Here is a 27,102-nt window from a genome sequence, read left to right on the forward strand (position 1 = left end):
TTCCTTGACCTCTTGATACATGCTTAGAAATGTTATCATTGAGCCAAAGGGTATGCACAGCTTAGTGATTTGGGGGATGTGGTTTCAAATAGGTTCCCAGAAGGGCTAGACTATCCAACAACTGTGCATTAGAATACATGTCCTTCCATAGGATAATTACCATTTTCCTTCTTTGTCGTCTTTGCCAATCTGATGGGCGTGACATAAAACCTCAAAGTTGCTATAATTTGCAATTCTCTTATTGTTAATGGTTTAAAATGTCATTTCATATGTTAGTTGATAGGCTGGGTTTCTTCCTTTGAAAACTGCCTGGTCATATCCTTTATCTAGGGGGTGCTGGTTCTTGTTTTTATACAATTAAATCAGTTCCTTATATAACATGGACATGAGACTTTTTTCAGAGAAATTTAATGCAAAGGTTTTTTTTCCTCAGTTACCTATTTCCCTTGTAGTTTTAATCTGATTGGCTTTGCTTGTGCAAACCCTTTTTAATTTCGTATAATCAAAATGCTCCATTTTATCTTCCATGATCCTCCTTACTACTTGTTTGGGCATAGACCTTTCCCCTGTCTTTAGATATGAAAGGTAATTTATTCCTTTCTCCTCAAATTTGCTTATGAATTTTTACCCTTTATGTCTAATTCATGTGCCCATTTAGGGATTGTACTGGTATGTGGCATGAGATGTTGGTCAATACCAAATTTCTTCTTACTCATCATCCACTCACTCCCCAACCCCTTCCAATTTGATTTATGCCCTCTTCATTCTAGCAAAACTGCCCTCTCAAAGGCCTAGAGTGATTTCCAAATTCTCATTATTATATCTAATGGCCTTTTGTCAGCCGTCATCTTCATTAAATTGCATCATTTGACATACTTGACCACCTCTTCTTTCTTAAAACTCTTTTCTCTTTTGGCCTACATCAAGGCAGCTAGCTATAAAGAGGGTGCTTCTGATTCTACAACTTTTCTTACTCTCTCCCTTTTCTCTTTCATTTCCCCTTCCATAAATGTAGAGAATCCCCAAAGTTCTATTCTCACCCCTCTTCTTTTCTTTCTATAAACTCTATTCCTTGGAAATCTTGTCAGTTTTGTGCTTTCACCTCTATGATCGACTTCTATACACTATCACTAACCTTGATCTCTCTCTCCCTCTCTCTCTCTTTCTATCTCTTGAGGTCCCATTCATCATTTTCTTTTTTTGCTCCCCAAACTCAATTTTATTTTATTTCCAGTTCCAAATCCTTCCTTCTCCTATCATCCCTGTCAATTAAGAAGGGAAGGAAAACAAGACCCATTACAATTATGTGGATCCATGTTGAACAAATTCCTGCATTAATCATGTACAATAAAAAAAGGAAGGAAAAAATATTCTTCGATCTGCATTCTGAGGCCATTGTTCCTCCATCTGGAGTTGGGTAGTATTTTTCATAATGAATTCTTTAGGATTGTGCTTGGTCATTGTGTTGATCAGAATTTCTAAGTCTTTCTGAATTGATTGTTCTTACAGTATTGTTGTCATTGTATATTTTCCTGACTTTGTTCACTTCACTCTGTATCAGTTTATATAATTCTTCCTAGGTTTCTCTGAAACCACCCCCTTCATTCTTTCTTATAACATAGTAGTATTCCATCACATTCCTATATCACATCTTGTCCAGCCATTCCCCAATTCATGGACATCTTCTTATTTCCCAATTCTTTGCTACTACAAAAAATTATTAATAGCATAAATTATACTACAACTATTTTTATACACGTGGGTCCTTTTCCTCTCTCTTTAATCTCTTTGGGATATAGACTTAGTAGTGATATTGCTGGGTCAAAGGGTATACACAATTTAATCACTTTTTGGGCATAGTTCTAAATTACTTTCCAAAATGGCTGGACCAGTTCAGAGCTCCACTAACGGTACATTATAGATCCTGTTTTCCCAAAACCCCTCCAAACTTTTTCATTTTCCATTTTTTTGTCAGCTTAGTCAGCCTGATGAGTGTGAGGGCAGACCTCAGAGTTGTTTTAATTTGCATTTCTGTAATTGTTAATGATCTAGAGCATTTTTATATGACTATTGATAGGTTGGATTTCCATCCATCATTTTCAATTGTCTGTAGGACATCATTGCTTAGATGTCCTAGTGTATCTTAAACACATGTCTGCAAATGAAATCATCATTTCCTCAGAGACTTGTGCCTCCTCTTAATTTTTGTATTTCTGCTTACTGTGCTACCATCCTCCTAGGCACTCAGACTCAAAACCTTAAAGGTATATTTAACTTTTTCTTCTCTCTGATCCCAAATAATCAATCACCTAGTCTTATTGATTCTAGCTCCATAGTATCTTTTACATCTATGCCTTCCATTCTTCTATCATTACTACTACCAAAGATCAACTCTATTGTCTAGACCCTGACTCTAGTCTCTATCCTCTTAAAACTATCTTTTACTCTTTTGGCAAAAGAATCTATTTAATCCACAAAGCTTATCATATCATTACCCTACTCAATAAGTTTCAGTGGTTCCTTTTTATCTACCAAATAAATTCCTTAGCTTGGCATTTAAGGCCACCTACAACATGGCTCAAAACTATTTTTCTAGGCTCATTTCATACTCTACTCCTTTGTGTTATTGAAATTCCCTAATGTCATCTTGGGCAACTAGGTGGTGCAGTGAATAGAGTGCTGGGCCTAGAGTCAGGAAGACCTAAGTTCAAATCTGGCCTCACACACTTACTAGCTCTGTGACCCTAGGCAAGTCAATTAAGCCTCTACCTCAGTTTCCTCATTTGTTAAATGAGCTGGAGAAGGAAATGGCAAACCACTCTAGTATCCTTGCAAAGAAAACCGTGAGGTCATGAAAAGTTGAACATGACTGGAATGACTGAACAGATGTCCCTATGTTATTCCAACTTTCTTATAGTTGTTTGTGTATTCCATCTTCTCTAGTAGAGATGATAAGTTCTTTAAAAGTAAGGATCATGTCATTTTCCCCCTATATATACCTTACCTCCTAGAACAGTCATTTGTGTTTTATAGGTGTGTTTAAGCAACATTGAATTGAATTCACTAAAAAAGTATAAAACTAACCATCACTCATATGCATTCATACATAAATTCCTGATCTATGTATGCTGAAGTTTTCCTTGTTTTCTTCCTATTTTTAATATAGGTTCTATCCCACCTTGGCACTGAAGTCAACTGGATAATAAATTAAAAGTAGGAATTGCCCTGAATACCATCATGGGAGCTCTCCAGCCCGAGTTCCATTTCAGGCTTTGTTCCATGGTTTTTGGTAGGATGATAAGATAGTCAGTGACATAGCAAGTGGACTAGTTCCTTGGGGTTAATCTGGCCAATTTAGGAGAGGAAATTTTGTAGAAGCTAGATTCTGGAATGGATCGCCTACAGTCATATTTTCAGAGTCTCCCTGGGATAGGAGAGTACCAATTGGAATCATCCTGTGATAAATCTACATGTTTTATTATGGGTATTTTGGCTACAGAACTTCCTTCCAGCTTCTCATTAACCCATGGAAGAATCTTGGTTTATTGTATAGCCCCTAGGAGCCACCTAAGTGATACAAATATATGTGCCTGTGAATGTGTATGGCCAAAAGAATTAATCACCTTGTCAAGGTTAACCCTCAGTCTATTAGCTAGAATGGCCCTCTGATACTAGCTGCCATCTGTCACTGGGATCATGCTTGAAGTCTTTTAGTAGAACTCACCAGTGTTTACACATCCCTGGCAAAGCCTCCAGGAGCCCAAGGTCACCTTCATGCCATAATGAGTCATTGGAATAGGAATATTGTGGAGGACAAATTAATAATTAACTTATTTTAAATAGAACTCCATGTTTTGTGTAACTAACACCATTAAATAAATCCATTCCTATATGAGGCACTTAGCATAGTTCCCAGAGTTTGGGCATACTATTCAGATGACTTTGGCGCCAAAGTTGGATCACACCTAAGTTTAAACAAATGCAGTCAGGGCAACTAGATGGCACAGTGGATAGGCCTTGAAGTCAGGAGGACCTGAGTTCAAATCTGGCCTCAGACCAAACACTTGACATTTAATAGCTGTGTGACCCTGGACAAGTCACTTAATCCCAATTGCCTAAAAAAACCAAAAGCAAAGAAGTGCAGTACTTCCTTCCATTGAAAGATATTCTCTTAGAACAAATCCATAGATGAATGAGGGTGAAAGAGCAGAGGTGTCTTTTACACTGAGATAGTGCTTAAGGTAGAAAAAGAAAGAAGGTGGTAATCTTTTTCTCTTTTCAGAGGCTTTTGTTCTTCATGGCTACTTTTGAGCATGTGTAAGTTGTTCTTGAGACACTCCAGCTTTCTTCTTTATCAACCTTTTCCTATTTCCCCTTTTCCCTTCAGTGACTTTAGATTTGGAAGACATAGGTGAAATTGGCAGGCAAAAAGCATTAGAACAGGGCATGGTCAGAGTCATGGAATGGGAAATAATTCCAACCTTTTTTTGGTGCTTTTTTGGCACTCACTCCATTTCCACCTTTGCCAACTACATGTACAGTGAAGTGGACCACAGCAAAAAATGTAATTTATATTACTCTTAAATAGGGACTCTGCCATCCTTCCCGCTAAATAGTAAACAGGATGAAATTACTACCTTTGACAGGAGCAAACCTATCATCAATTGAAACCAAAAATACACTGCAGAAATTTTTGTTGATTTGTATGAAAATATAAAGTATTCTAACAAAAGTTTTTTGAATTGCAAGAATCCAAGAATTGTTACTTGTTTTTATATGACATTTTAGAAATAGCATTATCACTTGTTACTTGCCTCCCCTCATATCCATATGATGAATTAGAAAATTTAAAGGAAATATATAAAATTAAAAAATACAAAAGTAAATGTTTTTATTATTAAACTATCTTCCTTACCCACTGAAAGAGATTAAAAGGCAGGTGCTCAATTGAATCAGTTTGTATTCACACATCTCTCTTTTGTTAATATTTATTATGTTGTTGTATGTAGTTATTTTATGTTATATTAAGTTACATTATATTATATTACATTACATTATATTATTCTATTCTATTCTGATATACTATACATTTTTGGCCTTGTGATTCTATCTCCTATTCTATATCCTGAAGTCAAGACTAATCATTAGTAACTCCAGGCTTCCCTTACCCCTACTGTTTCTTCTTTTAAGAGGATGGATTAAACAAGAAATAGTTTCTATTTCCTCTGTTAATTAGAAAAAAAAAAGAAATTAGTGTTTTCAAGAGGAGAATTCTGAGAAGGCAAATGCTTATATCATGTGGATTTGTGCAACTTAGATGTTGTGTAGACTTTTCAGGCGTAATTGGACTGTGCACTGTCATCATAATTTCAACCAAAGAATGGTTATTAATTGACTAAGTATCTGATCTCAGCAAGGGTAGCTTATTCACCTGGCAATAACAGGTATATAGCTGATACCAAATTATCAAACCAACTACTGTTACAGATAATATTCAAATATGGGTGACTCCAAAGATACATTAGAAAGTGAACCCTAAATATTTGATAATTACACTTCAAACACTACGTCCTCTTATTCCACCTCTTTTTCCTCTCTAGGTAAAGTGGAAGCTGCAATGGATCTCATCCTGATCAATTCCTTGCCCCTTGTCTCTGATGGTGAAACGTCTCTCACCTGCATAGCCCCAGGCTGGCGTCCTCATGAGCTCATCACTATAGGAAGAGACTTTGAAGCCTTGATGAACCAGCACCAGGAGCCCTTAGAAGTTACTCAAGATGAATCTAGAGAATGGGCTAAAAAAGTCGTGTGGAAGAGGGAAAAAGCTAGCAAGATCAATGGTGCATACTACTGTGAAGGGAAAGTCCGAGGAGAGTCCGTAAGGATACGAACAATGAAGATGCGGCAGCAAGGTAATGGGATTTCAAATGATAGATAGATAAATCAGGTCCAAGTAGACCTGCATGAATTCATACATCAACTATTTTTGCAAAGGAAAATCATCAATCGGACACGAATATGAGAAAGGGGACTATATTTTTGTTTATTTTTATATACAGCGTATATAAAAAGATGTCATAGCTTTAAATTGCACTAAGACTTTTGGGACATCCTGTATTATTCTTTTGAGTACACCAGGGTACTTGATATTATTTGAATTGACTAGGCCTCCCTAAGAATAAGCATATTTAAAGTTGAATGTCTTCAGGGAAAATCAACAAAATCGATTAATGTTAGAGTTGCTTATTTCAGGAGTGTTTAAATTCACTACTCTGTCCTGATTCATTGCTTCCTAGAGATTAGTTATTTCCCATGGACTACTATGATAGGGAGCCAATAATTGAGAGGTGAAGAAAACAGTTGGTTTTAGGAGAAGTACATACCCACTGGAAGGTTTTGTCTTCAAAACAAGTCAGAACTCCCCTGACTGATTATCAAAATCTAAAATAAAAACATACTTTCTCAATGAACTCTTTTGTGTCCCTCTGAGATCATAGAACTGTTTGGGGGGGAAATGGAAATTTCACAATATAACTTAATTTTATTAGGGTTTGCAATGTAGTTTATTAGGGCCAGCCATGTGGAGCAGTGGATAGAATATGGGGGCCTGGAATCAGGAAGACCTGAGTTCAAATCCAGTCTTAGACACTAGGTATGTGACCCTGAGAAGTTCACTTAACTTCTGTTTGCCTCAATTTCTTCATCTGTAAAATGAGGATAATAATAGCACCTACCTCCCAGGGCTGTTGCGAGGATCAAATGAGATAATAATTACAAAGTGGTTAGCATAATGCCTGGCACATAGTAAGCACTATATAAATGTTAGCTATTATAATTAATAATGATAATATTATCATACACATATAGCATATGGTACAGGTGAGTGTCAGATAAATAACTGAATCTCTGATATTTTCCCTGCATTGCACTTTGATAAATAAGGGTCTATGACTATCTATGGGAAATGCATACCAGTGTCCACTGGAAAAGATTATAGGACCATGGATTTAGAGCTAAAAGGGAACTTAGAGGCCATCTGGTCCAACCCCTTCATTTTACACATGAGGAAATAGGTCCAGAAGTTAAGTAACTTGCCCAAGGTCACATGACTCAGATCCTATGACACTAAGTCCATTGCTCCATGTACATTTCTTTGGAATCTCTGAGTATTTATTATCTGAGAAATCCTAGGATTTAATTGAATGTACATCAAATCAATTTTTAGGTCAAAGAGAATGAAATATCTACAAATGAAGGTCAAGTTTCTTTTATAAGACTATAGCATATTCACTTCTAAATGACACCAGGGTGAGTGGGAAAAAGGCACACCAGAAATTCCCAGGAATGCAGCTATTCAGCACCAGGCTAAGAAGGAAAAGAGGTTGAGCAAAGGGATGTTAGGTGTGCCAAAGCCATCACAGTTGAAAATTCAACTCTATTTTTTCCCCTCACATCTGTCACCTTGGTTTGGCTTGTGTAAAAAAGCTATGCTAAAGTTTCCATGGTCTCAGTGAAGAAAATCTGGGAGTTATATAACCGCTGCCTTAATGAAAGAAGCTCAGATATGTCACAGATAACTGCCTCTCTCTTTCAATTCCTTGACCAGCCATTAGCTAACACAATAGTTTGAATTCCTCTAATAATTGAACTACAGGTGAGAATTGGACCCTTTATATGTTCTATAGACTTTTACAGCTAATAAGAACTTTAGAAATCATGTAGTCCATTTTAAAAATAAGGAAACCAAATCCCAGGGCAGTAAATTTATTCATCCAAAGTCACAGAGCTTGTTATTATCAGGAAACAGCTAGATGGCACGCATGGTAGAGAGATCAGTAGGCCTAGAGTTAAGAAAACTTGAGACCAAATCTAGCCTCAGACATTTACTAGCTTTGTGACCTTGGACAAGTCACTTAACTTCGCTTGCCTCAGTTTCTTCGACTGTAAAATAAGAATAATAACAGTTCCCAGGGTTGTTATAAAGATCAAATGAGATAGTAACATTTGTAAAAAAAAAAAAAAGAAAGAAAGAAAAAGCACTTGGCACATAGTAGATGCTATATAAATTCTATCTATTATGATTATTGCTGTTGTCATTATTGTTATCAAAGTTGGGGCTTAGTTTTTTCTGCAACAGAATTGAACTAAAGCGTGAGGATTCATGCATTCAACAAGCATTTATTAAGCATCTATGTGCCAGATATCATAGTAGGCATTGATTTTATCAGTACATAGGAAAAACTGGCTCTGGCTCCAAACTAAGGGGCCAGGTCAAAAGGGTTTAACTGGGGACTATAGGCCATTAATTCAAACAAAATTGGAATATGGACTCAACACTCCCAAAGAGATTGCTTCAAATTTGTACTAGAGGGGTATAGATAAATAGATGATAGATAAGACAGACAAAGAAAGAGGGAGAGAGACAGAGAGAGAGACGGAGAAAGAGAGACAGAGACAGAGAAGAGGGAGGGAGGGAGGAAGGAAGGAAGGAAGGAAGGAAGGAAGGAAGGATGGAGGGAAGGACGGAGGGAAGGACGGAGGGAAGGAAGGAAGGAAGGAAGAAAGAAAGAAAGAAAGAGAGAGAGAGAGAAAGAAAGAAAGAAAGAAAGAAAGAAAGAAAGAAAGAAAGAAAGAAAGAAAGAAAGAAAGAAAGAAAGAAAGAAAGAAAGAAAGGTGATAATTTATTAAACACTATGTGCCAGAAACTGTGCTAAGTGCTAGGGATACAAATATAAACAAACAAGACAGCCCGTACCTTCAAGGAGCATACAGTCCAATGAGGGAAGACAACAAATTAAGAGGATTTAGAGAGTTATAAGTGAGATGCTGGCTTCTAAAATGTTGATCTAGGGAAGTGAATCATTGATGAAATGATGAGGGCTCCAGGGTGGAGATTTTATAGGTGGGCAATGAGGCAAGTGAGGAGAAAGAGAATTCTGGAGCAAGTCCAGAGGTGAATGAGGCCCAGAGGTGAGTGAGATAAAGCATGACTGGAGTCTTTTCTCAAATTGCCCTGATGTGAACATGTACATCTTACAACAACGATTTTCTTTCCAAAGATAAACTTTCAAATAAATACATAGAGTATTAGTCATGCAGTTAATATGCTTTGATAAGAACTGAAATCATCTGGTCAAAATCTGGTAGCTTTTAGTTTCATGATGCTTTGCAGTTAACAAAATACTTTCATATCCATTAGCTAATTTTGCCTCACTGAATTATCATCTCCATTTTATCAATGTGGAAACTGAAACTTGGAGGCAGCCTACATGTCAGGCCCCTGACTTACACCCAAATCTCATTTACTTCCAGTTCTATACTTCATCCACTATACCACAGCTGCTTCTTTTTAAAAAAAAAATAGGATTTTATTTTCCCCAGTTACATATAAAAACAATTTTTAACATTTGCTTTTAAAACTTTGAGTTCCAAATCCTCTCCCTTCCTCCCTCCCTCCCCACCGCACCTCATTGAGAAAGCAAGCAATCTGATATAAGTTATACATGTATAGTCATGCAAAACATATCCATAATAGTCATGTTGTGAAAGAAAACATAGACAAAAAAAAAACTCAAGGAAAATAAAGTAAAAAAAAAAGCATGCTTCAGTCTGCATTCAGACACCATCAAGGTCTTTGTCTGGGGGTGGATAGCATTTTTCAATATAGGTCCTTCAGAGTTGTCTTGGATCATTGTATTGTGCGAATAGCTAAGTTATTCACAGCTGATCATCTTACGATATTGCTGTTACTTTGCATACAGTACATTTCACTTTGCATCAGCCCATGCAAGTCCTTCCAGGTTTTTCTGAAAGCCCTCTGCTCATCATTTCTTATAGTACAATAATAGTATTCCATCATAATCACATAGCACAACTTGTTCAGCTATTCTCCATTTGATTGACATCTCCTCAATTTCTAATTCTTTACCTCCAGAAAAGAGCTGCTATAAATATTTTTGTACATATGGGTCCTTTTCCTTTTTTTTTTTCTCTTTTGGGATATGTACCCAGTAGTTGTATTGCTTAGGTCAGAGGGTATGCATGACTTTATAGCCTTTTGGGCTTAGTTCCAAATTGCTCTACAGAATGGTTGAATCAGTTCACAATTCTTGCCAACAGCACATTAATGTTTAATTTTTTCCCATATCCCCTCCAACACTTGTCATTTACCTTTTCTATCCTATTAGCCAATCTAATAGGTATGAGGTAGTACCTCAGTATTGTTTTAATTTGCATTTCTCCAATTAATAGTGAGTTAAGTATTTTTTCACATGGCTGTAGATAGTTTTAATTACTTCATCTGAAAACTGTATCTTTTGATCAGGGAATGGCTGTTATTTTTATAAATTTGACTCAATTCTCTATACGTTTGAGAAATGAGGCCTTTATCAGAGACACTTGCTTCAAAAATTTTTTCACAGTTACTGTTGCACAGCTACTTCTTTTTACATGAGACTTTGAAATGCCAAGGTAACCAGCTCACTAACCATTTTGGCAACACTCTCAAATGTTGCTAGAAAGCTTCTAGCATACCCAGCAAAGCAGAATCAAAGTGATGAATCAATGCCTTGCCAAACCATCTTCCTGAAATTTAGGGTTAAAGCTAAATTTGTGGGGTTGGCTCACTGGATATATTGTGTTCCTGGTACAGAGTTGTCTGTAGAAAGGCACCTTCTGACTAAGGCTTAGGCAAGTCTTAAAGTCAGGAACCCTGAGTTCCATTATTAATTTTATAATATACTTAATCTCAGTCTTTACCAATTTGCTATGTCTGCCTTTCATTGTAGTTTCTCAGTCTGTAAATGAAAAAAAAATGCTCCTGGGTAACCTAAAAGAATGAATTATTAATTTTTTTTGTAAATATGAGGTGCTGAAGAGAATTCTAAACACCTTTAGGGATGGCTGCTTACATTTCCAATGACATTGATTATTTGGGGCATATAAACGGCGTTAGCAAAATCAAAACTTGAAAAAAATTGATATGGTATAACATGTCAGATGGAATGGCCCTGCCTTCTGTGACAAAATACTGGACAAGTCAAGTTAAATACTAGACATTTGGCAGTGCTACATATAGTTCACTCAGACTACAAATGAAGGCAATTCTTCATTGTTTTCACTGATAGAGAGGAATAACAATAATTATAATTCACATTTATTTTATGCTTTAAGGTATTCATAGTTTCTTTCTTACAACAAGTGTGTGAAATAATGTAAATATCATTATTTCCACTTTATAAATGAGGAAACTGAGATTCAAAAAGGTTAATAAGTTGTCCTGGGCAACACAATTATTAAGTATTGGAGTCAGGACTCACATCCAGGCTTCTGACTCCAAGACTAACGAACCTTAACTCCACTGAGCAGTGGGACCATTAGATGTTACATGTCTCTGTCTCCCCAAATTGGAGATACGGCATAAGGTGTTAAGTAGAATTCCCCACTACTGCTCATTTCTAATGTGCCTGGAATTGCCCTTGAGCCACATGTAGGTAGCTGTGGGTATAATGATGTTACATGTCAACTGATGGTTTATTTCCTAGCTCATTCAATCACTGACTACTTTCAGAATTATGTAAAATCAGCTCATTCATTCATTTATTCATTCATATATTATGTATTGTGTATAATGTGCCAGTTCTGTGATAAAGTAAAAGAATGAATAAAGGCAGACAATGATGCATGCTGGGTATAGAGGAAAACCTCTAAGAAGATAGCTTTACATATCTATGTAGCAAAATACTATAGAGAGCTCAGAACATATTAATATTAGCATGTTATTACATGACAACATATCATAAAGAACAATGTATTCCTGTTCACTGCTGAATATTGCTTAGGAAAATCCATTTGAGATATTCATATGCCAAATTGCCTCAAAGTGGCTTATACACTCAGTGTCTCTCATGAAAATAGCCAGTTGTTTTCAGCCCTTGATAACTCGTGAGTCAGCATGGCACAGTGGATAGAATGCTAGACTTGGAGTCAGGAAGATCTGGGTTCAAGTCTTACCTCATATACTTATTAACTGTGGGACTCTGGACAAATCATTTAGTTCTTCTATGAGAGGGTTGGGTGAAATGGCCTCTAAGGTCTCTTTCAACTCAGTCTCTGAGCCTTTAAGAATTTTGGAATTCAGGATTTAGATGTTAGTTTCCCAAACATGTCTAAATCCATATTCCATGTTCCAGAAAGTGATACTGCATGAAGCACAGGGACTTTAGCACAATTGTAGAATTGTTTTTTGTACTTGTAGGAAGGGAAGGAGAGGGGAACACACATTTATTAAGTTCCCATTATGTGCCAGGCATTGTGCTAACTAAACACTTTACAAATATCATCCCATTTGATCCTTACAATAACTCGATGAAGCAGATACTATTATCACCCCCATTTTACAGTTGAGGAAATTGAGGCAGAGAGAAGTTAGGTGACTTGCCTGGGGTCACACAGAGACTGTGTGAAACTTGTATTCAAACTCAAGTTTTCCCGACTTCAGTGCTCTATCCACTAAACACCTCTCTACCTCTACTACTTGTGACACTTAAATAACTGCTAGCATCCAGTTATAATATCAGCAACACTTTAAGCACAGGTGGTTGGATGTTCTTTTTTTTTTTTGTGAGGCAATTGGGGTTAAGTGACTTGTCCAGGGTCACACAGCTAGTAAAGTGTTATGTGTCTGAGGCCAGATTTGAACTCAGGTTCTCCTGAATCCAGGGCCAGTACTTTATCCACTGCGCCACCTAGCCACCCCGTGGTTGGGTGTTCTTAGGGAAAACTGTTTAGGAAAAAAGGAGAGAAGCCAAGAGGGAAGAAAGGCAGCATTTGAACTTTGATTTGGCTAAAACCCTGTTTTGGTTGAACCTGTCTGCCCATGAACATAGGTCTCCCATAAAACAAAGTTAGCTATACTAAAAAGTTATCAAGTTAAAAATACATTACAGTTGAGCCCATTGGGGAATCTAGGTTCCTTTATAGAATACAATGTAGAGAGGAAAAAGTCCCACAGTAAACTAAGCAACATTCATACAAAAGAGCAGATAATTTAAACAAAGCACATAGGAAGTACCAATGAAAATTAAATAGCACAGACAGGTTTCTCATGAAACCAGCACTGGGTCGTAAATTAGCAAAGGGAAAATGATATGACTGGCTAAATGAAACTTTCCTTCATCAGCACTAGTGAAGAAGCACAATCTTAGGATGCTTTTCAGTTCTTTTAATCATCTTTAGTCCAGTGTTTAGATTTGCTAATTCTAATAATCACAAGTAATCCATGTGCCCGAAGTGCTGAGGACATCTATTGGATTTGCCCTGTTCCATGGTCACAGCCTGTATGTCTACCTCAGCCCCTGTCCTGTGGACACAGGTTGAACCAACCAAATCAGTTGTTCCTGGATCGTAGTATACATCCTTCTCCACCAATGGAAAAAGTAACTCAAATCACGGCTTAGATTTACAAAGGACAATATCTTAAGTACCTGTAAATTGTTTTCTGAGTCTGTCTTCACAAATGGGAGAAGCAGGAAAGTGGTAAGAATGATTGCCTTTCCATTATAAATGGGATGAAGGGGCAAAGTGACTTACTTTAGGTCACAGAAGTGGATGATTGTTTTAGCATTTTTACTGCCCTGTTCTGCATCCAATGAACTGAGAGACTAGAATGAGGATTATTTATCAGATGCTTCACTTCATACAAATGAGTCCAACAATTTAAATCTTGAAATTACTCATATAGTATACCTGAGATTGAAAGTTCAAATGTGCTTTGTCTGGAGTAATCATGGAATTAATTTTGATACTTTTTTGCCTGTTGTTGAAGCTTCCTTCCTTCCCGACACTTTAACTATGACTGTGAACAAGGGAGAATACGTGAATATTTCCTTCAAAAAGGTATTAATAAAGGAAGAAGATGCAGTAATTTACAAAAATGGTAAGACATTCAAATCTATTTTGTGGGTTACTTTGGGCAAAACAAAAACTGAACAAAACAAAACAAAACCCAGAATTATCACCATGGCAAACCTTCTGATGATTAATTCTTTACTTTACCAGATTGGATATTGGGCCCCAGACATAATCCATTGCCTGTTCCTTATGTGAAGTTTTTCTGGTTTGGTAGAACTAGTCAGCATTTGTTCTCCATTAGTATACTGAGAGATTGACATTGTAAGATGTCATAGTAGAATCTATACACAGTCTCTTCAATTATACCAAGCTACTATCTGCTACAAAGGTCCATTTTTTTAACATTAAAAGTATTCTGGTCATGCTAAATGGAGCACTGCAATATAAGAAAAGCCAAAAATATTAGTGACCCAAAGGATGATGGAAAGATGCCTGATGAGGGTAAGTAGGTTACCAATGAGGATGTACACATATGGAGAAACATCATTAAAGAGGAACATGACTAGAAAAGAAGGTGGGTCAGATGTTCATTTAAAATGTGAGACAATATGATAGATAGGCCAAGCCTTGTGTTTATATTTCCAACTTATTGAAAGAAGCAGAGAAAGGTCTTTAACAACATAAGTAGACCCTCTATGAAGAATTTGTTTAAAGAAAGGGACAAGAATCATATTGGTTAAGAAGGTATGGATAAGTTATGATCTGCAATAATAAACCACACTATGTGGAATAACCACATTTAGGGAGATCATAGATCCATGAGAAGTTTTTTAGAATTTACTTCTGACTTCACAGTGGTGAAGAGAGCACCATTTCTTCTGAAATGCAATACTGCCTGCCATATCAGACAAGAAATGGATGTAGGAAAAACATACCCTAGGCTCAATTGTTAATGTTAAAATAAATTGCTAAATTCAGACTTTGAAAAATATACCTTGCTATAATCTCAATTTAGAAGATAAAACAATAACAATTTTTCCATTTAAATATTATTGATGTTTTTACAATGCATATTTCTCAATATATCCTTCCTCCTCCTCCTCCTGCATCCCTTATTACAGAGAATAAAAATTTGTTAAACTAACCAACATATCAGCTAAGTCTGGCATCATCTTCCCTCCCAACTTTATGAAAAAGATTGAGGGAGATATATTTTCTTACTTCTTTTTTGGACTAAGGTTGGTCATTATAATTTCATAGTATTCAGTTTCGCTTGTCTTATTTCTGTTGTACTTTCCATTTACACTGTTGTAGTCTATTGTAGTTCATTGCTTTCCTGGGTTTGTTTACTTCTCTTACATCAGTTCACATAAATCTTCCCATGCTTCTATAGATTTTTGATATTTATCATTTCCTACACCACAAGCATACTACACAGCATTCATGTACCACAATGTGTTTAGCCATTCTCCAATTGATGGGCATTTACTGTACTTTGTTTCCAATTCTTTAATTCTACAAAAAGTGCTGCCATAATATTTTCATTCATATATGGCTTTTCTTTTTGTCATATGTCTAGTGCTGAGCCAAAAGATATCAGTCATTTTCCTAGCATCATTCAAAATGGTTTTGCAGAATGGTCAGACCACCTCCTAGGTCCAACACAACAGTGCATTAATGAGCCTGCCTTTCTATAACCTCACAATATTGATGATTTTGAACTTTTTTCATCTTTATCAATTCTCTAGGTGTAAAGCAAAACCTTAGATATGTTTTGATTTGCATTTGTCATTTTGTTAGTAAACTTCTTAATAATTTGTTATTATTCCTTTCAGAAGCAGTTATTCATATCCTCAGACCACACATCCTTGGTTTTCTTTTGTATTTTGGTTATTTTATTGCTGAAGTTTTTATTTTTCAAGGGGAAATTGCAGGGAAAAGTACAAAAAGAAAAAGAAAGTGAAGAGGATCAGTAAAATACTTTAGAATTACCCAAAAGAGAGCAGAGCATAAAGAAATTCAGAAGGAAATAGACAAGCAGGGCAGTGATAGTACTACCATGTTATATTTAACATATACTTTTAAAGAAGAGACAATCTACATAGAAAGAGAAAAGAGAAAATGAAGATGAAACAAAGTGAAATAGAAAGAGAAAAAAGAAAAAAGAGATGATTGACAAAGCAAAGTTTTAGACAAAATAGGATCAAGGGTCCCAGTGAAAAGGTTACTATTGACAAGGAAGAAGACTGTCTCATCCTCTGAGGCTATAGGGAAGAAAGAGAGAAATTATAAAAGACAGGGTGTTTAAGGTGTTTGCATAAGTCTCTTGATTTATGGCAAAATAATGCTTTAGTTTTGAACTAATGTTTATTTAGAATAATCATCCCTTGAAATTCTCTAGTGATAAAGTAGACAGGCAAGAAAAGGCAGCGTTTAATTCTGTCAAAAATAGTTTCAAATTCATTAAATAATTTGTTCATTCATAAAGTATTTATTCAGCACCTACTATATGGAGAACATTATGCTGGAGGAAGTACAAAGTTTATATATGATATTGTTCTTTTTCAAAGAATCATCCTTGGGTATTCCCATATTTACCTGCTCTCATGAAGCTTGTAGTCTAGTAGGAGAATAACTCACTAGAACAGGTAGCTATAGTATACAAATTACGTAAGTAGTAAACTTAGAAAACAAAGTAGTATGTAAGGTGCTTGTGGAAAAATCATTAAAACAGAGATGGGTGAGATTTTCAGGTCACAAATAGCAGTTTAGGGAGCAAAAGATTCTAAGACCGGAGCTAGTAAAACATTAGTATAACAGATATGTCAGGGCTGGATATTGAAGCAAATGAAGCTAAAGTAGAGAAGATGGAATACGAAAATTGGATATGTCAGTTGACCAGAGGTCACAATAAGGAAAAAGTGTAGACTCATTGTGAATGAAAGAAGAGTAAGGAAAAGTTGTAGTTATAGAGGGGAATTTTAAAGTTCAGAATCTTGGAAATTGGAAAGTCCAGGGTATGATGTGTCATTATGTGTCTGAAGCAGAATGGAGAAGGAGGTAACTGAAGTGGGGCGGGTTGAAGAATTAGATGTGGTTGGGTTGCTTGAATGGAATTGCCAACATGAATATTAAAGACAAAAAAAAATGAAATTAGGAAAAAATAATAATGAGAATTGTACCAAAGTCGTTGAGTTAGAAGCATGATTTACAATAGAAGACAACAGTGAGGATAGGGAGAGCTTAATATAAATGTATTATAGCACCATCCTTTTTTTCAATTTTCTTCTGTACACAAAACTGCTCATCTGGTTTGAGTATATTAAAATCAGATTTTTTAAAAAAAAATTACTGCAGGGACCATTCTTCTACACTAGGTAGAGGGATAAACAACTCAGTATTCTCATTCTTTCCCATACCAACATCATGATACCATGTGTTTTCATTAATGGATATATGATTTTTTTTGAAGAGCAAACCTTTGGAGAGCCTGGAAAAGGTAACTGTTACTGCCTATTTTGTATTCGACCAAATGGTTGTGTGGTTCTCTCTTCCCAGGATCTTTCATTCACTCAGTACCTAAGCATGAAGTACCTGATATGCTAGAAGTAAATGTGATGAACACTCAGCCTCAGGATGCTGGTGTCTACTCAGCCAGGTACATAGGAGGAAATCTCTTCACCTCAGCCTTCACTCGTTTGATAGTTCGAAGTAAGTTTCTAGTTGGCAAATTGCTCGTGCAGTTTTTGGCATCGTGGGTCCAAGATAAAGTTCAATAGTTGTTTTCCTGATTGTGTCCAAAGTATAGCTACACATGATGGATTCATGTTGTTAAGCCTTGCACAACTCCTCAAATTTATCAACTTTTCTTATTCCTAAACTGTGACTTTTGGTTACATAGAAAATAAACATTAGGACCAATAAAACCCCTTTCTGTTCCTGATGCCATGGAAGAGAAATTAGCATCACAGATATGTTTCTCATATGGCTAAAGTTATCTAAAAAGCAACAGGCAGCTTGGTATAGTAGATAGAAAACTGATAAATCTGGACCATATTCTAAAAAACAAAGATATCACCTTGCTGATAAAGATCCATATAGTCAAAACTATGGGTTTTTCATTATTAATATACGGTTGAGAGAATTGGACTATAAAGAAAGCTAATTGGCCCAGAATTGATGCTTTTGAATCATGGTGATGGAGAAGAGTTTTGAGAGTCCCTTGGACAGTAAAGTGATCAAATCAGTCAATAGTTAAAGAAATTAATTCAGACTATTCATTGGAAGGGCAAAGGCCAAAGCTGAAGCTTAAATGCTTTGGCCATGCAATGAGAAGACAGGATTTGTTGGAAAAGACCATGATGTTGGAAAAGATTGAAGGCAAAAGGAGAAGGGGATAGCAGAGGATGAGACAAATAGATAAGAGTCATTAAAGCAATGAAGATGAGCTTGGACTGACTTTGGGAAATAGTGGAGAATAGAAGGGATGAGCATGCTATGGTCCATGGGGTCATGAAGAGTCAGTCATGACTGAACAACCGAAATGCCAACAACAAAGGGTTTCAAGCACAAGAGTGACATAGTCAGACTTATTCACAAGAAGATAAGTCTGGCAGTGATATGAAGAGCAGCTTGGAGGTTCAGAGAATGGAGACTTGAAGACCTGTTAGGAAGATATTGTCCATGAAGTAATCCTGAGGCCTGAAGTAGTAAGATGGTGGCAGAGAGGAAAATAGGAGGGAACAAAATATAAGACGTGTTTTGAAGTGTAATCAATAGGGACCTGGTAGCTAAGTGGACATAGAGACATTCAAAAGAATAGTGAGTTTCCTTTGGAAGTGAGTAAGAGGGAAGAGTCAAAAAAGGCTACAAATAGAAAAGGAAAGGAGGACAGTGGTGCCATAGAAACTATTAAGCTAGAAAGACTAGATTTAAGGGGGAAATTGTAAGGTTGATTACTTTTTAATTTAGAGTGCTGGTGGGGTATCTCAGGTGAAGATGTCCTATAGACAACTACAGATGTGGGTCTAGATCGCAAGGTAGAGGTCAGAAGAGAAGATACGGGATCAGGGCACTTGGGTATGAAATCTGGACACTACTTCTAACTCATTATGAGACTTTGGACAAGTAACTTCATCTCAAATTTCACTTTTCCTCATCTATAAAATGAGGAGGTGAAACTAGCTGAAGTCTTAAATTAATAAGCTGAAAAGTTTCCAGAGGAGAGCAACCAAGATGGTTAAGGGCCTTAAAGTGCAAAGTGGTTGAAAAAAAAAAATGATGGTCAGCCTGGAGAAAAAGAGATTTAAGGAAGGCATAACTGTCTTGAAGTACACAGAAGAGGAAAAAGACTTGTTTTGCTTGGCCCCAAAGGAGCAAAGCTCAGTCACAATGGATGGAAGTTACAAGGAAGCAAATTTAGGCCTGATGTAAAGAAAAATTTGCTGATAAGCAGAGCTAACCAACAACAATACAACAACAACAACAACAACAATAATAAGGACTGACATTTATATAGCATCTACTATGTGCCAGGGGCTGCACTAAGTGCTTTACCATTATTACCTCATTTGATCCTTGCAGCAACCCTGGGAGATAGGTGCTACTATTATTCCCGTTCTATCCACGAGGAAAATGAGGCAAAGAGAGGTTCAGTGACTTACCCAGGGTCATACAACTAGTTAGTGTCTGAGACTGGATTTCAACTCAGTTTTTCCTGACTCCAGGTCTGGTGTTCTATTCACCGTGCCACCTAGCTGACTACATATAAATGGAGTTCCTCAAGAGGTAGCACACCCTTCCTGCCCCACTACACCCCCACTCTCCTAATCACTACAGCTCTTTAAACAATGGCTAGATGACTACTTGTCATATATGTTGCAGGGTATCCTAGTTCAGATATGGGTTGAACTTGACACCCTCTGAGATCCCACCCAACAACAAGATTTTGTGATTCTGCCTTCTTCTAGCCCTATATCCTATAAACTCCTCCTTTAAAATTGTCTGCTGTGGCTGGGGTGAAAATAAAGTGTCACAAGGCCAAAAGAAACTTTCATTGCCATGGTTGGCTCTCATTTGTTTGTTTTTTGGGGCGAATCAATCATAGCCAAGTTTCTGAGCAGTCACTAATAAGTTGGGCAGAATTGGTTCCTTTTTCTCTATTAAGATAAAGCGTTGCTCTCAGACATTTAGTGTCTGGTTGAGTGGTAAACTACGAGACACGGTCCTACACTGACAGTCTTCCTGATTATTTTAGAGTGAGCAGTGATAACAATGAGTTCTTGCCTAAATTGAATAACACGCACAGCTAGGGCAATTGTCAGCTTTGGGCAAAGAGCCAATCCTACTACTCTGAGAATGAATATCTGTGAACAAAAATATTGGCTTCTTTCTGATGAGTTATGAGAATCTGGCCACAGCTGGTCATGCAAGGCTCCCCTAAAAGTTTTGTTTTTCTTAGCAGGGACTTTCAGAGTCTTCAGACTTACTAGCATCCCAATAGCTACATGGGAATAAAAACACTTTTTCCTCAACCTATAATTAAATCACTAAATATCTAGAGAAAGATAGGAAATCTGAGACACTTACACAGGTTTACAATTGAGAAGCAATATTGTATAATGGATAGAGAATTAGACTGGGATTTAGGAACTTAAATTCTAAACTCACCTGAGAAATTTACTATGTGACCCTGTTTTTTATTCAAATCTGGAAAATGGGATAAGAATAGCACCTAACTCAAACCCATAAGGTTCATATGAGAAGGGATAGGTATAAAGACCGGATTTCTAATTTCATCGGTATAGGGAACTTCCAGGTGGAGGGAACTCTGAAAATTATATAGCTTTAAAGAGTTGCCTAGAGCACTGAAATATTAAGTGACTTTCCCAGGAATATACAGCCAATATGTGTCAAAGGTGGGACTTGAACCTAGGTCTTCCTAGTTTCAAGGCTAGCTCTTTATTCACTCTGCCATGCTGCCTCTCAGGTAAGATATCTCATGTGAGATAAAAATGCATGTGTTCACTGAAACTAAAAGTACTATACAAATGTGAGCTGTTATTATTAGTGGGCAATGTGTTTTAATAAAAGTCAGTATCCACTTATCCCTATTTGTGCCTCAATTTTATCATCTGTGAAACTGATATAATAATATATACACTACTTATTTTACAGTGTTGGTGGGAGGGAAGTGCTTATAAATTGTAAAGTGATATGTAAATATGAATTATTATTCATTATGGATGATTTTTTTTCCATCGGAGAAATGAGGCTAATGCTATCACAGCTATATCAATAAGGAGGCTGAAACGATGAATTAGTGTCTGTAAATTACCCTAAAGGGGTTGGAATAGAAAGTGCTCTAAAATCACCCTCCTCTTATGGGATGCAGAATCCTAAATGAGAGCGCAGAACACTAAAGACATCACCTAGTATAGTGAACCAAGCTCTGGTCTTGAAGTCAAAAGACTCAGTTCAAGCCCTGGTTCCAATGCTTTCTGGATGTGTAGCTTTGGGAAAAGCACTTCACCTTTCTGAGGTTCAGTTCCTCATCTATAAATTAAGATTAATGATATATTTTTTAAAATATCATTATTTTATATGAGGTGGACTACCTCACAGCATTGTTTGAGGAAATGATTTTGTAAAGTACACAGTGTTAGTGACTGCAACTGACTGCCAGCTTAATAACCCAACAGAGCCTTCCTTAGTAAACATTGACTTGTTTTGGAATCCAAGGATGTGAAGCTGAAAAGTGGGGACCTGAATGTCGAAACTCCTGTAATCCTTGTTCAAACAATGGCATCTGTCATGAAGATACTGGAGAATGTGTTTGCCCTCCTGGATTTATGGGGAAAACATGTGAAAAAGGTAAGTAAAAAAACCCACTATTAACTTGACACATGAGATATGCATATTTAAAATGCACAGAATTCATTGACATAAGAAAATACAGAAACAACACTTGGTAGAGGTTAGCCATCCAGACCATTGGGGGAGTCCAGTTTATATTAACATTTTGTCCTTTGATTTTCACGCCATAAAATTGGACTTAATGATTTCTTTTTCTGCCTCTACTTAAGAAATGATCTGAGATATATCAATCACCATATTTATCTTCCCTCTATTATTAAAGGCCCAGCCTCTATAAAAGGGATGGTGCCTTTTCAGAGCTTGCCTCTGAGACCGAAGGAACTCTTTCCTTTTCCAAAGCTTGTGAAGAGCACATGTTTGGCAGAACCTGTAAAGAGAGATGTGGAGGACCAGATGGATGCAAATCATACATGTTCTGTCTCCCGGATCCTTATGGCTGTTCCTGTGCCGCTGGCTGGAAAGGCCTACAGTGCAATGAAGGTATGGCCCAAATAATACCTACAGAAAGCATTCCAAAAGGTGACCAGAGGGTCACTTTAATGGATTTCAAGTTGAAAGGATGGTAGCAATTGATTTATTCACTCTTTGCTTAGGAGCAGGGGTTTGAAATACAGCTATTTCTTCTTTTATCCCTGAGTTAATGGGGGGGTTTTTTCCACATTAATATATGGTGGGTAGTTTTTGTAATGGACCATAATTAGAACTTTCACATCAGATCAAGGATTTAAAGGTTTGAAGTTGAGATTAGAAATAAGTTTCTGGGGAAGATGAAGTGTCATTCTATAGTTTAGGCAGAGGCATGTTATTTCCTTACTCATAATATTGAATTCTGATGACCTGAACAAGTACCATAAAATGAGCTCCAGGCAAGTACCTTCTAAGCAACTTTTTCAACAAATTCAGTTGAGGGAAATGAGGTGGGAATAGGTAAAACAGCCTCCAACCCTGAGGCACAGAGCACCATGGAGAAAATAGATCCTAGGACATTTTAGGTAGGCGGAAGGAGAAGTTATTGCTATGGAGGACATCACTAGGGCAGGGTGGTAGGGCCAAGACTCACACCTGGAATGTGGACACTACGGGGAAGGAACATGCTAAATGATAGGTTCTCATTTTAACAAATTGTTAAATTTGCCTAGGCAAAGCTGCAATTTACCTGTACTAATTTCAGATCTGCCACCCATTAATCCGTTATTTTCCAAAAATGTTGTCTCCAGCCTAACGAAACACAGCAGTACTTCAGTGCTTCTCATTAGCTTTCAAACAGTGGCATAATATGAAGACATCTCCCAAGGCACAAAGGCTAGGTCACACAAAAGTCTCTGAGTGCTTGGAGAAGCACCTTCTACCTAAACAATACCCTTTATGTGAATGTCAGGTTAAGTCCTTATTTTTTAACTGAAGAAGTATAGCGTTCCTAGTGGCTTCCGAAGTATGTGACTAGGGTTAGAAGAAGGGTACCTGGCTCCAATGTGTGGGAAATAAACATTTCACCCTTCTACTGCTGGCTAATAACTTCCCACTAATTGTTTCATAACTCAAACAATTCAGTATATACAACTACTGCAATTGTTTATGACACTGGGAGGAAAATCTGGGAAAGGTCAAGAATGCCTTTTGGAACAACCAAAAGGCTGTAAGTTCAAAGTAATATTTACCAAAAACAAAATCATTACTAGTTTACCTATGTCTAATTACCTAATTTAGAAATCATATCTACACAAAAAATCTTGATTTTGAAATTGTTTTGGTGAAAATGCTTCTAAAAATATCTTGATTCATTTTTAACTGTAGTTAATCAATAGTATTCATTGAGCACTGATTAGAAAATGTGGATTTCCCTTAACTCCTAATATGCAATAGGTGTAGTCTCTAGTCTTATATAAGATATCCAGCTGTAGACTACAAGCTGTACTTCAGTTCTTTTCAAAAGATCTGTGATTTTTCCTGTGAAGGTATTCCCTGTGCTGGTACTGATCACAATTCCTTTCTATCCCAGCAAATGATTTATTGAATTTCTATTCTTTCTGCAAATCAGATCATCTAATGGACAATTTTTTGCTCCTGAGTATATTTATGCTTAGTTCTGGTGGTCCTCAGATGTCAGAAATAAATTCCACTACCAGACCTGTAACTCAAAGCATTTTCAGCTTGGTAAACTTCATAAGACCTCGTAACCCACTGGTTTAGACTTCCTGAATTCAGTCATGTTTACACTATGATAAGGTATAACAGTAGGACTTTAGTAGAGGAAATTTTAGCATTTAGAAAAGGAAATTATACATCCCATTACACAACTACTATTCCACTTACTTAGAATCAACAAAAATTGAAGACATTTTAGAAAACTGTTCCAATTCATATTTAAATTATAAGCCTCCTTGCCACTACTCATTAAAAAAAGTGTTTTTATTAAGTGGCAGTGAAGGCAATCATATCCTTTATGTCAAGCACAGAATATTTTAGACAATTTACAAATTAACACCAAAGAACATTGGATTTCTCCATTGCCTTCATTATTAACACTTCTTCTTTTCTTCTTCTTCTTCTTCTTCTTCTTCTTCTTCTTCTTCTTCTTCTTCTTCTTCTTCTTCTTCTTCTTCTTCTTCTTCTTCTTCTTCTTCTTCTCTGTGTTTGCAGCTTGCCAACCTGATTTTTATGGACCAGATTGTAAACTAAGGTGTAAGTGCACCAATGGAGGAACCTGTGATCGACTCAAAGGATGCCTGTGTCCTCCTAACAGGCATGGTCTACAATGTGAGAAAGAAGGTAAAGCAAGGTAACACTGTAATCAAGAGCCTTTTTCCAGGGTGATAAAGTCAGTAGACTTGCCGGCATAACCTTTCTGCTACAGGGGGAAGAGAACTCTGAAACTCCTACTGCTACCTCATCATCACTGCATGTAGGGAAGATGCCTTATCCTAGAGTTGAGACTATAGCACTCCAATAATCTTCCAGGACTTACATAATTGCCCACCCTATTCACTTCAGTGTTCCCAGAAAGGAAATTTGGTGTTTAGGGAAGGAAATCAGTCAGGCGTCCAGCCAAAGGCCCCAGAGTATTGAATTAAGTCTGACTCTTCTAAAGTTTCACAAAGCACCCTCTTCCACCCTCTAATATTACTCACTAACACAGAGGAGAAACAAAATATAAAAGAGAGAAAGAATTAAATGCCCCTTTATTGGTCTGAGTTGTTTGTTTGCCCTAAATTCTTTGAGTAACTGAGGCCTTGAGGAAAATATAGATCATTACTTTGTCATTTGTTTTCCCCCTAGTGGAACCGTTAAATCTATGTTTTCCTTAAACCTACAGACAAATTATTAAATTTTTATGCCCTTGTAGAATAAACACTGATTAATGTTGATAAATTGTAGTTATATTTAGTTAGAACATTGTAGGCCTCCTCTCCACCAGTCACTAAAAATGGTCACATAAGGTCATGGCAGTCAGTCAATAAACATTTATTAAACTCCACCATGTGCCAGGCACTGTGCTAAGCAGTGGGTGTATGAGATAAGATAAAATACAATCCTTTCCCTCAAGGAGATCTCAATTCTGTTCAACTAAGAAATCATTTAGTAAGAGCTTACCAGTGCCAAACATTGAACTAAGTACTAGGCATACAAAAAAAGAAGTTAAAGTATTTGACTCCTATGAGTTTATATTCTACTGGGGATGGAGGAGGATGGAATACAACATGTAAACCAATAAATAAATACAAAGTACGTAAAAAAGTAATTTTGGCAAGGGTGAAACAAAATTGTAAAAGGCTTTGAAAGCCAAACAAAGGAGTTTTTCTATTTTGCTAGAGGCAATAGGGAACTACTGGAGCTTTTTTTTTTTAATAGAGCAGTGATAGTCAGACATGCTATTTAGGACCATCACTTCGACAGCTGTATGGAAAATGGATGTTAAAGATGAAGTGGGGAGACCAAATAGGTAATTATGACAATAGTCCAGATGAGAAATGATGGGGGCCTGACAGCTAGGGTGGTGGCTATGTGAGTGCATAGAAGGAGACAGATGTGAGAGATACTATGGATTCAGATCTGATAACACTTGGCAATTGGTGAGACATGGGAGGCAAAGGAGACTTTGAAGTTGTGAACTTGAATGACTGATAATGATGATCTAAAAAGAAATAGGGAAGTTAGTCATTTCCATCCTGCCCAATATTCTTCAGCAATGTCCTATCCTAAGCCTCTGAAACAGAATAACGGCATAGAATAATAGTTCCACTTTGGGGGTATATTCCTCTATAATTCTACTTAGCATTGGAATATTTCCAAGGATGCCGAATGACACATTGTTAACATTTGGTTTCCTAAATCTCTATAATAGAAGAGAATGGCAACATGATGCAATGAATAGAAAGGATAGCTAATACCTGTGTTCAAATCCTCCTTCTGACACATATTTAGGCTCTAAGTTCCTCAGGTCTCTATAACTGTAAGTTACATATAAAATGTTGTCCTGTTTTTATGCAAAGAATTTCAATGCTAAGAGTTCTCCACACAGATGAAATCACAGGTCCTGACCAAAAAACAGCAATAACAATAACTTTTGGACTCAAAAAGTCTATGTAGATTCTTAATGTATGTTAAGCTAGATAGACACTGAAGACTTTAAGCTTGACTCTAGAGAGCAAAATGAACCAATGGATAAAGGCCATAACTACAAATGCCTCCTCTAAACAGAAAGATATCAAGAAGAATGCTGTGGCTGCATATGTTGAGATTTATTTTTCATTCTGAAATCAAAGCTGAATAGGAAGAATGAATGAAAAGTATTTTATTAAGTGGTACTATGTGCCAAGTCCTGCTATGCCAAGCATGGAGCAAGACTATCCTTTCCCTCAAGAAGCTTACATTCTAATGGAGGCAACAACACATACAAGGGAATGGTGACTAGAGAAGGAAATTTTGATCTTTGAAGTGACAAAGATGGTGAGTAGAACAATAGGGCAGGCTATTGATAAAACCTTTGGAAAAGCAATGGTAATAGTGATTTAATTACATTCTCAGAAACAGATAGAAAGCAGCAGGGTAGAAAATGCCTGGGATGAACATGAGTATTCATGATTCTGGGGAGTACAGAGTCTGGTGACAACTTTTTTTTTTAAGGCAATTGGGGTTAAGTGACTTGCCTAGGGTCACACAGCTAGTAAGTGTCAAGTGTTGGGTCTGAGGCTGGATTTCAACTCAGGTCCTCCTGACTTCAGTGCTGGTACTCTATCCACTGCACCACCTAGCTGCCCTGTGACAACTTTTCCCATGCATATTTTCTATTAGTCGGGTTTGGAGGGTAAAGCAACAGCAGTAGTGGGAAGGGAAAGTCAAATATGTAAGACCACATTTAGTTTCTTCCACTGGATT

The 27,102-nt window shown here is 36.9% G+C and overlaps 1 protein-coding gene across 1 annotated transcript in view; it reads left to right on the forward strand.

The window, feature by feature from the left end:
* Window positions 1-27,102, forward strand: part of TEK (TEK receptor tyrosine kinase) — a 115,601-nt gene that overhangs the window by 30,666 nt on the left and 57,833 nt on the right. Inside the window, exons 2-7 of the mRNA XM_020970033.2 lie at window positions 5,601-5,912; window positions 13,826-13,936; window positions 17,410-17,562; window positions 21,592-21,723; window positions 22,066-22,206; window positions 24,367-24,495. Coding sequence (XP_020825692.1) covers window positions 5,601-5,912; window positions 13,826-13,936; window positions 17,410-17,562; window positions 21,592-21,723; window positions 22,066-22,206; window positions 24,367-24,495 — 978 coding nt within the window. The remainder of the gene's footprint in view (window positions 1-5,600; window positions 5,913-13,825; window positions 13,937-17,409; window positions 17,563-21,591; window positions 21,724-22,065; window positions 22,207-24,366; window positions 24,496-27,102) is intronic.

The sequence above is a fragment of the Phascolarctos cinereus genome, unplaced genomic scaffold (genome assembly GCF_003287225.1).
Source record: "Phascolarctos cinereus isolate Bilbo 61053 unplaced genomic scaffold, phaCin_HiC Scaffold_4;HRSCAF=312, whole genome shotgun sequence".
In the NCBI taxonomy this organism is placed as follows: Eukaryota; Metazoa; Chordata; class Mammalia; order Diprotodontia; family Phascolarctidae; genus Phascolarctos; species Phascolarctos cinereus.